The sequence below is a fragment of the Mya arenaria genome, chromosome 12, assembly GCF_026914265.1.
Source record: "Mya arenaria isolate MELC-2E11 chromosome 12, ASM2691426v1".
Taxonomy (NCBI): Eukaryota; Metazoa; Mollusca; class Bivalvia; order Myida; family Myidae; genus Mya; species Mya arenaria.
The window spans coordinates 42,873,553-42,888,097 of record NC_069133.1 but is presented as its reverse complement, the minus strand read 5'-3'; the positions used below and the strand labels follow the sequence as shown (position 1 = coordinate 42,888,097).

The 14,545-nt window shown below is 36.4% G+C and overlaps 1 protein-coding gene across 5 annotated transcripts in view; it reads left to right on the top strand.

Annotated features, from left to right (window-relative positions):
- LOC128211293 (uncharacterized) overlaps positions 1-14,545 on the top strand; it is a 36,869-nt gene that overhangs the window by 9,178 nt on the left and 13,146 nt on the right. For all 5 annotated transcript variants that reach the window (XM_052915949.1, XM_052915945.1, XM_052915948.1 and 2 more), the window contains 5 exons: positions 903-1,043; positions 3,032-3,118; positions 7,844-7,903; positions 9,120-9,200; positions 10,354-10,425. In XM_052915949.1, the coding sequence (XP_052771909.1) occupies positions 903-1,043; positions 3,032-3,118; positions 7,844-7,903; positions 9,120-9,200; positions 10,354-10,425 (441 nt within the window). The remainder of the gene's footprint in view (positions 1-902; positions 1,044-3,031; positions 3,119-7,843; positions 7,904-9,119; positions 9,201-10,353; positions 10,426-14,545) is intronic.

Genomic DNA, 14,545 nt, shown 5'->3' with positions numbered 1-14,545 from the left:
TCAGAGTGTTAATTTGTGCATTCAAACAGTTAATATGTCATTGTTTTAGAAGAAAATGCATGTATACATGCTTTGAAATAGGAAACCATTTTAGGCCGCTAGGCCGCTAGGCCGCCAGGCCGCTAACTTCACGCCGCTAGGCCGCTGAAGTGCTCGATCGACTTTTTTGGGGGAAAAAATGAAAAACGCTTCAGAGTGATAATTTGTGCATAAAAACAGTAAATACATCATTGTTTTAGAAGGAAGGCATGTTTAATGCTTTGAAATAGCTGACTGCTTTATCGACGCTCTTAAAAGAAAACTGTTGATAATCGCTAATAGCTTCAAAGTGTTAATTTGTGCATAAAAACAGTTAATATGTCATTGTTTTAGAAGAAAATGCATGCATACATGCTTTAAAATAGGATACCATTTTAGGCCGCTAGGCCGCTAGGCCGCCAGGCCGCTAACTTCACGCCGCTTGGCCGCTAGGCCGCTGAAGTGCTCGATCGACTTTTTTGAAAAAAAATTGAAAAACGCTTCAGAGTGATAATTTGTGCATAAAGCAGTTAATTTAAAATTGTTTTAGAATAAAAGGTAAAGAAAAATATTCTGAATAGATAACAATTTAAGGCCGCTATGTAACTATATGAATAAAAAACCTTGATTTATCATTGTTTAAAAAAAAAACTCATTAAAAATTGCTTGGAAATAGAAAATATAATTAGGCCGCCAGGCCGCTAGGCCGCCAACTTTACGCCGTTAGCCCGCTAGGCCGCCAGGCCGCTAACTTCACGCCGCTAGGCCGCTAGGCCGCTAACTTCACGTACATTTCCGAATGACTGATTTACATTATGTGTCAAGAAGCCGTTCGGGGGTTTCTATCATTTCTGTGGTAGCTCTAACTTGCATTGCTTCTGCAGCTGTACGCCGGAAGTGATGAAGAAGAAGACGGCACTCCCCCGCCGGTTGTCCGCCGGGTCCCGCCACCCGTCCCAGAGGAGCCACAAGAGGAGTATTCCGAAATAGAGGGCGTCCGTCCGAATCCTGAACCACAACAAGAGGTATATTATTCATTTGACATCTAGAATTAAATGGCATCCGTCCGAATACGGAACAAAAACAACAGGTTAATTGTGTACTAAACCTTCGGGGAAACAGGTTCCCTGCCGAACGCTAAACACAGTTTTATTGTGGTATTAACCTCCAGAAATAGATGGCGTCCTGCCGAATGCTGAACCAAAACAGCAGGCAAATTGTGTACTTAATCTCCGTGCAAACAGTGTGCCCTGCCAAATAAATTACCATCTTGACAGGTTTGTGTTCTTAACCTTCAGAAACAGATGGCGTCCTGCCGCATGCTTATCCACAACAGCAGTTTAATAATGTACTTAACCTCAGAGCAAACAGACTGCACTGCCAAATGAATAACCATTTCAATAGGTTAATTATGTACTTAACCTCAAGGTTAATTATGTACTTAACCTCAAAGCAAACAGGCTGCACTGCCAAATGAATAACCATTTCAATAGGTTAATTATGTACTTAACCTCAGAGCAAACAGGCTGCACTGCCAAATGAATAACCATTTCAATAGGTTAATTATGTACTTAACCTCAGAGCAAACAAGCTGCACTGCCAAATGAATAACCATTTCAAAAGGTTAATTATGTACTTAACCTCAGAGCAAACAGGCTGCACTGCCTGCCAAATGAATAACCATTTCAACAGGTTAATTATGTACTTAACCTCAAAGCAAACAGGCTGCACTGCCAAATGAATAACCATTTCAATAGGTTAATTATGTACTTGACCTCAGAGCAAACAGGCTGCACTGCCAAATGAATAACCATTTCAATAGGTTAATTATGTACTTAACCTCAGAGCAAACAGGCTGCACTGCCAAATGAATAACCATTTCAATAGGTTAATTATGTACTTAACCTCAGAGCAAACAGGCTGCACTGCCAAATGAATAACCATTTCAATAGGTTAATTATGTACTTAACCTCAGAGCAAACAGGCTGCACTGCCAAATGAATAACCATTTCAATAGGTTAATTATGTACTTAACCTCAGAGCAAACAGGCTGCACTGCCAAATGAATAACCATTTCAATAGGTTAATTGTGTACTTAACCTCAGAGCAAACAGGCTGCACTGCCAAATGAATAACCATTTCAATAGGTTAATTGTGTACTTAACCTCAGAGCAAACAGGCTGCACTGCCAAATGAATAACCATTTCAACAGGTTATTTATGTACTTAACCTCAGAGCAAACAGGCTGCACTGCCAAATGAATAACCATTTCAACAGGTTATTTATGTACTTAACCTCAGAGCAAACAGGCTGCACTGCCAAATGAATAACCATTTCAACAGGTTATTTGTGTACTTTACCTCAGAGCATAAAGGCTGCAATGCTTACCCATTTTAACAGGTAAATTGTGTTCTTAATCCCTAGAAAAAGATGGCGTACTGCCGAACCACGACAACATGGATTTTGTGTACAAAACCTCGAAAAGTCTAGCGTTGAATGACAACAGGATCTTAATTGCATATTAACCTGGAGAAAAAAAGGCATAATGTCTAATGCGTCGGGAAACTGTGTGTGTCCTTCCGAATGCCGAACGACAACTGCAAGGATATTGTGAACTCAACCTCTTGATCAAGAGGTCTTCTTTTGGGTTGTGTTAAGCTCAACAGACGACATTGGTTATTTGACTGACATAGAAGCAGGACATTATTCACTCGACATTCAAACAAATGAATGTCGTTCTAGCACATTGGACATTCACCATTCAAAATATGAACTTATAACACTGTGAAAAAATGAATATCGTGCTGGCACCACATTGGTTAGTCAACATTAAAAATGAATACAAACGTCATTCGACATTGAACAAATTAACGTTGTGCTGGACATTCGACATTTGAAAATGATGTCATTCGACATAACATTCGACATTCAGAAAACGAAAATATGAGTGTCTTAGATCTCTTTCTGATATCGACCAGGCTCCTTTGTTATCTCATGCTATTGTATTTCATAGTTGTATGAGGTGGAGCCGGAGCCACCTGGGAGCGGTGGAGCCCATCGCCACCCCCCACCACCAGAGGAGCAGACATATGAAGAAACGGTACGTTTTCTTTCTTTCTGTTTACGAACAACTGTTATAAACTTATTAAGGTGGAATAAACAAGGGCAGGTCATTTCTATAAAATAGTGGATTATTTACACCTCATCTTTCATGCATTCAATGGGCAGCCTTTCAATAATTGCGAATATTTTACGTTGGACGCAACATTTTCGAAAATGTTCGGATCGCAAATCATAGCGTATGAATATAAATCGCGTACTACGCTATGATTTATGTCAGCTGGTCACAAAAAGTCAACATGTTGAAAATTGTTGATTTTTGATTTGTTAAATGCATTGTTGTCATTAGTGTTTCAATTTTTCGTTAAAAAGTGATTCTATTTTGGGACCATTTTTGTCCGTAGCAATAAAATAATAAAAAAGATGTATTTTATGAACAATCCTTGAAAGAAAACATGTACTTTTGGTGTATATATAGAAATTAATTGCCTGACTGATGTCATTATCATGGATTTGAACGCAGTTGGGCTGGTTAAAGTTCGCGTGGAGCCCTTCGGATTCCACACACTTTAACCGGACCAACTGCGTTCATACACCGATAATGACATCAATCAAGCAATTAATTCCTTAAATTTCAGCTTACATAGGTAGGCCATTTGACAGAGCGGACCATGCACTTCCATAGAAAAATAATTTGTTGTTTTTTTCCATGAAAATAATGCTACTATGCAAATAGTTACAAAACTCTCAGCTCCACATTTTGCTGACAACTTTGGAAATTCCCTAATCTTTGCCTGACTATCTATGTGAATCATACAATTTTTAACCAGTTTTAACAAACTGAAACCTGGTTATTAGAATGACGAACGTCGTTGTTCGGGCGGGCGGCCGTGCGGCCGGGCGGCGTGAAACTCACCTATGAACATGAATAATTTCAGTAAGGGTTGACATATCTTGACTAAACTTGGTCTATAGGAAGAGTTTTTAGATACCTTTCATGGGATTGCGTTTGTGGTCACTAGGATCAAGGTCAAGGTCACTGTTACTAAAAATAGAAAAACGGTTGAAACTGAATAACTTTAGGGTTGACATATCATGACTAAACATGGTCTATTGGAAGAGTTTATGAATACCTTTAATGGGAGTGCGTTTGGGGTCCCTATGGTCAAGGACAAGGTCGCTGTTACTTAAAATAGAAAAACGGTTGAAACTGAATAACTTTAGTTAGGGTTGACATATCTTGACTCAACTTGGTCTATAGGAAGAGTTTATGGATACCTTTCATGTGATTGCGTTTGGGGTCTCTATGGTCAATGTCACTGTTACTAAAAATAGAAAAACAGACACAGGCTGAAGTTCTTCTGTCAATCATTGAAAACCTGGTGTCGTCGCACAGCGGCGTTTCTGTTTTTTTTTTGTACTGGAAATGACGCAATGTATTAAGTTAAGCAAACTGAATTCAAGGACAGCATAATGACGGAAACGTTCCGAGCTCGCTAATTACCATTAAAATGAGTCTAGAATTATTTCAGTGGCATTCCTTCAAAATGCCGAAGCTGCATTTTTCTGTTTCGGATTTTTACATCACTAATAAGTTAAATCATAAAGGCGAGCCCCATCCACCTGCAAAATGCCGAGTAAATAGTCCAATAGCAACATGGGGTTGTATCATGTGATCAAAATGTTTAGCAATGATTGGACATCTCACAGAGAAGCAAAAAGGCCGAACCTTCAGAAATTGTGACTACCTCGGCATTTTGTAAAACATTCGTGTGATCAAATTACCAAGATTAATTACTAAAAACGTTGTTACTGAAAACATGGGGTTTTGTAGCTTCGACATTTGGAAGTAAGGCGATCGATTTGTTTCATAGGGACAAAATTAAGTATACCAAGAGGAAAAGCGGTAGAACTGCTTCAAATTAAGCTACTTTTATTTATTTTTTGTCGGTCTGGATGGCGCCGACTATATTTGATTGTGTCCAAAATGTAGCTTTTACTTAAGGACCAGTTCATAAATTGCAGAAGAATGCCTTTGATATTTTTACTTTGCACGATATAATGTGAAGTTCAGTGTGTTAAAAAAATGTATACTCCAATTGATAACGAAGTCTTTAATAAATTATAACGGCCCTGAATATTGTTTTTTTGAAACTATCCATTTTAAATACCAACTTTTCTTTAAATAGATAGTAGGTTACACGGTACTATAACACTTTTCTATACGTTTCTCAATCTCCAACACAGTAATCTCCGTTGGTGAGCAGCGACAAAGGGAGTTTTGAAAAACTAAAATTAGGCTTAATGGTTTATTTTGGAAATGTCATTCAAAAAACAAATTCCAGTTTATTCCCTTATAATATATAATCTTTTTATCCCCGTTCAATTTACTCATTATAGTAAAGTGTGTTCACAAAAACACATACAATTGTTACAGTATTATCAACAATAATGTCTTTCAAACATATGCATACTTAACATGTAATCATTTAAGTAAATAACTTTTTTGATGATCGTCATGCTTTTTTTTGCTTCTATTTTTATCACGCCGACTTAATGGTATGCATCATTTTTTTCTTCTCATAATCTGTGAGACTGGAATTCTGTATTCTGGAAATTCTATCGTCAAGATGTTCATCTATTCAAATGTACTGGATTGTTCAAAGACAAAGATCACATTCGAACACAACGTATGCCATAATTTCCTTACAATAAATGGAATATTCAATTGGTCCATTGGCTATCTTTTTCTCAAAAGGAGACGTATAGTGTCTTATATATAACCATAAATACAGTACACTGTCCAGACTTCGGACCAGGTTTTTATATCAGAGGTGGCGCATTGTAGGAGGGCATCTTAAGGCGTGCGTCCATACCCGCAGGCTCCCAATTAATAAAAGTTTCTAAACGCGACAATGGTGGTTTGGGGGTCCTCACTATAGAATATGTTTCCACTTTAATCTGACATGGTGCATTTGTGTGTGATTTATGCATATTTTAGGATGGAGAGGGGACAGAAAGGCGTCGAATGCGACCCTCCCCTGGACCCGCTATTTCACTCGCAATATTTTTTATTGATTAGCGAAATATATATATATATAATTTAACCGACAATTATACAACACTTTGCATAAAAGTTCAGACTCTGTTTCAATAGAGATTCTCACATGGTTATGTTTGAGTGTCACAAAGTGCAGACATATTTTTCATAGTTTTTCTATGTCAGAATGTTCTTAGAACATTTGGCAGTTTTTCATTTATTTACGCCATTAAGTTCAAAGCAAACATGTACTGTATAAGTATCTGTTAGGGCGTTTTTGTTGAAACTAAGGGTGCTCAAGTTTTGTTTCCTTATCGGTCACGAACTGTGTGTTTGTTATAACAGTTTTCAAATAACAAATATCAATATCAAGTGTGTTGGAACTTCAAGGAAACCTTTCAAAACAGGTTTCCAAACCGCCAAAACCCATAAAACTAAAACTGAAACTAGTTCGGTAACCGTAAAAACGCTCCAACTCGTTTCAGTTTTTGGTCCAAGGGTTTCGGCGGTTTGGAACCTGTTTCGAAAGTTGTGCATGATGTTTCAAATGCATGGTTTTGTGTCCAGTTTCAAAACCATGGTGGATTTTCTACATGTAGCCATGACTTCTTAATTCTTAGTTTAGTTTAAACTTATTTTACAACGATTGTGAAACAAGTTATTACAACATTATAGTAATCACTGTCGTTGGCACGATTTTACGCGAGAGTGAAGTCTTGTGTTGTGGGGGAAACCGGAGTACCATGAGGAAACCCACTTGTCAGGCTTGGAGACCACAAACCAAACCCACATGCACCCAGGCCGGTAATCGAACCCGGGTCGCCTTGGTTGGAAGCGAGTGCGCTAATCACTTCGCTAACTAATTCTTCAAAACAAGGATACCGCAGATGGCAACACCTGTGTTGGGTCACTGTCCGACATGATATTTTTCTATGTGAACTAGTTTTCGGATGAACTATTGATGTACATAATAAAGGTTACGATGGAACGATCCGACGAAACCACATTCGGAGAGAGTTTGAAAGACCAGTCTCGGTTTTTGTTGAACAAACGCTAACACTGGTTTTCATTTCATGGAACATTTGATTTTGTTTACGGATAATCGTCAAGTCCGAAGGAATTAATAAACCGTGCACTGATCATATGTTTTTATACACCGATTGACCGCATCACCAAAACATTCAATCCTTAAAAAAGCAATGAAGTCATCGAAGCGTCAGCAAAGTACGTCAATTGAAGGTTTATGTAATAAGAACTTTTTTTTAAATAATGTATTTTATGTGGTACAATGTCGTGCCAGCAAGAGTGACTTAGCATAAGTTAATATCACTTTCTTCACAATCGTTGTAAATTAAATTATGATTTATTAAAGACAATTTAAACCAGTATCCTAGGGAAAATAAAGGATGTATTTCATTCCTTGCTTCTGTTGATTCTAGCCCCTTTGCCCTAAGCACATGCTATAGTACAAGTTAAACACCGTACTTAAAAATAACACAATGAAAACTGCGGGGAAACTCGCAGTAGATAAACACATGGAGGGGTGAATGCGAAAAGGTTCTAAGTGACATTAAATAAAGAAGAAGATAGAACCTTTTCGATTTTACCCCTCGACATGAAGTCTTAGCTCTAATATTTTCTCAAATGCTGTGGCTACGTGGAGTACCAAAATGTGAGTAAATAAGAACCCTGTATGCTGCTGAATATGTTTCCGTTATATTTCAGACAACGGAGGACGGTCTAGAGATGTACGTGGATGTTGGGGAGGGCGAGCAGATAGACCAGGTAGGAGCACGCTCATATTTTGAACTGTCTTCAGTTATGGTTAGAAGGACGAGCATTTAAAGGGAGCTAATTATGTAAACCTAGATTTATTGAATCTGCTATTGCACCAGACGACACGACTCTCTGTTAGAGCCATACAGAAGGGCCCCGCGTATTGTTTGTACAGTCAACACGACAATGCAACATCTCAGTTACTCTTTTGATGGACCCAAAATGATGAAAACATCCATTAACATTTGTATGCCTATAATTTCCTGCAAAACGATATGTATTTAACGAGCTCGTCTTGTAAAAGGAGCTTTATCAAGACAAAATAGGTCATAAAGGGAATTTGACACTTGGGATTTTTGTTTCGTCATGCATATCTTAATATTTCCATTCGATGTAATTGATCACCACCTTTAAAGATGAACTCTTTCTCCTAAATAAGCATTACCACAATTAATTCAATTGTTTTAATTTATCCAAAGGGATGAGTAAATATCGAAAAAAATGGTGCTTGTGAAGGCTACCGTGTTTAATTTGAAAGAAGGGTGCAGAAAACACGGTATTTCTACCATATAATAGTGGATCACTGTAAATCTTTAAGGACTCACCAGTCATTTAATATTTTTACGTTTTCAGCTATTAAATACACGGTTACAATCATGTTATAAGTAATTAATATTTTCCATAAATGCATTATTCAGTAAGTTGTTAAAAGTTTATCACTCAAAATTTATGTTTGTTATACATGTGTATGATTTGATTTTAATACGAGTGCCACTTTAAGAAGTGCTTCATAATCGGCGCCTCCATTTCATTTTCTGTACAAGAACCTATGCTTTGTTATTATCATGATAATGTACCTTTTTTGAACCTTGATAAAAATAAAGGGAGGTATGGGTAATAATATAGATAGTTTACATTCCCCAATGTGGTTTCTCCCATATGACTGATTAATAAAAATAAGTTTGAGCTATGTTTTTTGTATATTCCCTTCATTCATACGAATTTTGTCTGACCTGCAACGTTACAAGCTTGACCTTTGGCAATACATACATGAATGTCAATAAAGAAATAGAATTGTTGTTTGCATCCGTTTTTATCTGGTAGTTTGACAAATGATTACGAAATTTTGCACAATGTCAATTTGTGAATTGTGGTTGGTGACTTTGTTTGCTTTTGTCGATATTTGATCATTACTTATACTTAGTATATATGTATTTAATTCCAGGCCGGAGCTGAGGGGGAGGTTCTGTACGAAGTGCTGCCAGAAATATCGGGGAATAACCCCGTCCCCCAGTCGGGGCAAAAGGTACTCAACTCTAACATAAAATAAACTCTGACATGTAAACAACTGTGTGCTTTAACTTATTTCAGTACTCAGCACATCCCTATTTCCATTTTTAGTATACAAGCAGGGGATCATATTTATTAAAGGGACTCCTTCGCATTTTAAAGATTCAGACATCGAACAAATTAATTTTATTTGAAATGCAATCAAAATGCTTGTAACAAAGTTACACTATCATCCATATTTAAAACAAGGACTCCATTGTTTAGCATTTGACAGCAAATGCTTTATTTTGCCGAACAGCGCTTGTAACATTATTTTATATTGATTGACTCTATTAACGGTTTAAGCTATAAAACATTAATTTTTGAACGGAAATATGAAAGTCTGCGATTTGATCTTTTGTCAGCAATCTTTTATCATTGGTTTGCAGATATTTGCGTAAAAAAATGCTCTCTCCAAGACAAAAAAAAGAAATTGTAAAAATGGTATATCTGTGAGAGTGCAGCTTTAAAACAATTTTCAATGTTTTTATGTTGTTTTCTGATTTTCACCCTGTAAGAGTATGTTTTTTTCCTTTTTTTTTTTTTTTTTTTTTTTTTTTTTTCGACCACCCGGTGGACATTTTTTCCAAAAATTCTTGTAAACCAAAAAATAAAAAAGGAGTGGCCTAAGCTGGGTTATACAAAATTCTGTTCAAAGGAGTATATGCCAGTTGCTGTTTGTGATTTTTATATAAAGTATAGTACCCCAAAAGTGTGGTCAAAATACAATCTGTGAAATGGCCCTTCAAGCTGCACTCTCACAGATTTACTATTTTGACAACTTTTTTTATTTTTGTCTTTATGCGAAAATTAATGTAAACCAGTCATATAAGACTGCTGGCAAAACACTAGATTGCAGATTTTTATATTTAAGTTTAAAATTGATGTTTTATGCATTTTTCTTAAACCGTTAGTAACGGTTTTAGCAATAAAACATTAATTTTGGAACGGAAATGTGAAAATTTGCGATCTGATCTATTGTCAGCAGTCTATTATCATTGGTTTGTAAATATTTATGCAAAAATTTGCTCATTCCAAGACAAAAAGTTGTAAAACGGTACATCTGTGAGAGTGCAGCTTTAAGAGTGCGATCACGGCCAAGGAGTTCGAACATATAGTTGCTATTTCAGAAGCCTTCCAGCCCTCCAGCCTTACCAGCCAGCCGTCCACCTGCCAGAAACCCGTCACGTGATGCAGATACGGTAAGTGGCTCTTATTTATTAAAATCTCACTTGCATATGAAAAAAAGAAAGTATGTTATTCTTATACAGTCGACCCCCGTTGGCTCGAACTCGCTTGGCTCGAATTCCTTGTTGGCTCGAACTGGATGTAATGGACCGATATCTATATACTGAAGGTAAGCATTCCCGCTTGGCTCGAATTTGCCGAGGCTTGAAGTATTTTTGCTGGTCCATGGGAATTCGAGCTAAGCGGGTTCGACTGTACACACACATTCTGTCGTCGTTGATTCGCTAACTGTCCAGACTATGAAACCTTGGAAGATATTAACATAAAACTTGGTGCACATCTTTACAACGTCAATGTGCAAATGTGAATCTCCTTAAAATTTTCAATCACTGTGTTTCAAATATGTGTTGTATTCAAGTTTTGTTGCTTGTTCAACTGAGAAAGCTGGACAAATTGGCATTCACCAGTAGGTTTTTTGTTATTTCTTCCGGAATAGTACAATTGACATCACAGTTTGTATCTTTATTTACATCTCATCGTTGCACATACCATAAAACACATACAATATAAAAATAATATTTAAAACATTGCAATGCCATTCCATTCGGAATTAAAAGAGATGGTCCATGACCTTTTACAGTAATATTTTACATATCTACACAATATTTATGTACATGTATTCTAAAAGCTAACAGATTTGCTAAATTTATCATTAAAAATAAAGTATCGAGTAGTAAAAAATAATAATTAATAGTTTTTTTTTTTTAAAAAACAACAAACAAAGAAAAAAACTGAGCTAAAATAATATAACTTATTAGCAAAAATGTTTGAAAGCATGACAACATAATTAAACATAGTGAAGATGCTAATAAAAGCGTAACTTTATTTACAAAGTAAAAAACAGTAAAAAAAGCGTACAAATATGGACACCCAAATATTAGTTATGCAACGATTATCGAGAACAATCGATAATGAACGAGTCCCCTAAAGGGCTTTAAACTATACAAAAGTGTGAATGGTGGTCCGGAAAATCAAAGGTTTCAAAATTTTAATTTCTACTAAGTTTTGAGGTACAATATTTTTCAAGATCCTTTACAACATGTGTACGTATAAAACTAGGGTAAGAAACGTTTAAGAAGGAAATTGTATTCAGAGATTTGTTGGAATTTATGCTGTGCTCTTCAACACTTAGGCTATGTTTTTGTGACAAAATGTTTCAGACCATCTAATAAAAAATGACTTGTGGCTTCTTTATGAAATATTTCAATAAATATAATAAAACATATAGTAAACGAAAACGGTACATTGTGCCTTATTTTCACAGTTTACGAACATGCAAATACCTCTGTTGAAAAACACGCCCCTTTACGCGGAACTTCCAAACATTGACGATTGTATCGTGCATTCTAAACCATTCCTAAGAGAAAATGCAAATGCTTTTTAAACCTAAATCTGATAAAATCTTCTTTCAAAAATGTCGATTGTCACCAAAATCATCTGCTCACGTATGAAGGGACACAATTATTACGCTTGCTTACAGGGGCGATAACAGGAGTTGACGTTAGAGTGGGCGTAACTTTGTGGCGTAAACTTTTGACGTGCGCCTCCTCCTCAGAACCATTTTTATTTAAAATGCTGGCATGGGGGTTTGGGTGTGCTCCCCACATATTTTAACAATATTTAGTCCGAAATGGTGAATTGGGGCATATTTTATTACTTTTTCCAGCTTATATATTGAATTTTACTGTAAACTTGGGCGATTTAAGGGAGGTGAGGGGGAGGCGCGCAAAGTGCGCCCCCATCTTGATCCACTAGAGCTTGATATTGAGCCTTAAATCAACATAAATATTGTATTTTTGAGGAATTTGTGTTTCCACTTTGGCAGTGCGGAAATTCTTTATATCAAAACGTTTTCCATGGAAAAAGTGGGTGGAGAAAGCAAAACAATTAAACTTTATTAATGTATGTTTGTGGTTCAATCCTTCCCAAAGCGATAACGTAACCCATTCATTACATGGTTTAGTCTGTTATGGAGTTTGGTTTTAAAAATAACCTCACTTAACTCCTTTTTTGAAAATCCGTTAGCATCCAATGATATAGAACTTAATCAAAATGCTATTGTGACAAGCGAGTGATATCCTATCAAATACACATGTACGAAATGAATTAAAAGACAATTTTGAAGATGTAAATGAGAGCCTTAATGTTATATTGGAGCCTGAATAATTTTAGGCTCTGATTTACAAAATTCTGTTCAAATGTGAAGCTGCCAGATGCTGTTTTTTGTTTGCGAATAAAATTAATAAAAATTTCTCTATATCAACAACATTTAAATATATTTTGTCAACATTAAATCCGTCAGCGAGATCTTTTAAATTATATTTGGATCTTACAGCATAGCTGATGAAAATACCGTTTTACCAAATGCTAATAAAATATTCCTTTGTGAAATTTGCTTCACGCTCAAGCATACATATATATATATATATATATATATATATATATATACACAAAAAAACATACATGTATACTGCTTTCTAATGTACATACATGTTTTTTTCGCCAGTTTTTGTTTGTTCAAGAAGTGACTTCTCAGTTTTCAAGCACGTTTATTTCTCAAAACGTCACATAAATATAAATTTTACAAAAAAATGTCAATATACGCACTCAGAAACACCTGCACAATCCTTCAACTTAGGACTTTTTTGTTGACAACAAACTCGTTTCAGTTGGTTTCGGCTGTTTAGAAACCAGTTTCGAAAGGTTTGTTTGAAGTAACAAATGCATGGTTTTGTGTACAGCTTCAATAACATTATGGAGCTTCTGCATGTAGCCATTACTTCTGAACTTCTTCACAATGATACCGCAAATTAGGAAAAATGACAGGTCACACTTACTTTTTATAATGATGTCCGTTTTTTTGCTCTAGCTCGGAAGTGCCATTGGTTCGTTTTTATACGCCCGAAGGGTCGTATTATGTTATGGCCTCCATCGTCTGTCCGTCTGTCTGTCTGTCTGTCCGTCCGTTAGCAATTCCGTGTCCGGGCCATAACTTGGTAACTAATAAAGCGATTTTCAAATAACTTTATACAAATCATCATTACATTAAAAGGATGTGTCGCGCGCAATTTCCAGGTCCATACCTCAAAGACTAGAATCACCATGGGGGTGCGTTAGCAAATCCGTGTCCGGGCCACAACTTGGTCACTAATAAAGTCATTTTCAAATAACTTTATACAAAGCATCATTACATTAAAAGGATGTGTCGCGCGCAATTTCCAGGTCCATACCTCAAACACTAGAATCACCATGGGGGGACGTTAGCAATTCCATGTCCAGGCCATAACTGGGTTACTACTAAAGCAATTTTCAAATAACTTTATACAAATCATCTCTACATTAAAAGAATTTGTCAAGCATGCTTTCCAGGTCCGTACTTAAAGGCTAATTTCACTGGGGGCGTTAGCAATTCCGTGTCCGGGCCATAACTTGGTAACTAATAAAGCGATTTTCAAATAACTTTATACAAATCATCACTACATTAAAAGGATGTGTCGCGCGCAATTTCCAGGTCCATACCTCAAAGACTAGAATCACCATGGGGGTGCGTTAGCAAATCCGTGTCCGGGCCACAACTTGGTCACTAATAAAGTCATTTTCAAATAACTTTATACAAAGCATCATTACATTAAAAGGATTTGTCGCGCGCAATTTCCATGTCCATACCTCAAACACTAGAATCACCATGGGGGGGACGTTAGCAATTTCATGTCCAGGCCATAACTGGGTTACTACTAAAGCAATTTTCAAATAACTTTATACAAATCATCTCTACATTAAAAGGATTTGTCAAGCATGCTTTCCAGGTCCGTACCTCAAAGGCTTATTTCACTACTGGGGGCGTTAGCAATTCCGTTAGCAATTCCGTGTCCAGGCCACAACTTTGTGTTACTACTAATAAAGGAATTTTTAGAAAACGTGTCCTAGCCACAACTTTGTAACCAATAAAGCAATTTTTAGATAACTTTATACAAATTATTGCTACATTAAAAGGATGTGTTGTGAGCACTTTCCAAGTCCTGCTACTTTTAAACTTAGTAAGCAGTATACTAGCATAACCTAAATGTTTATTAA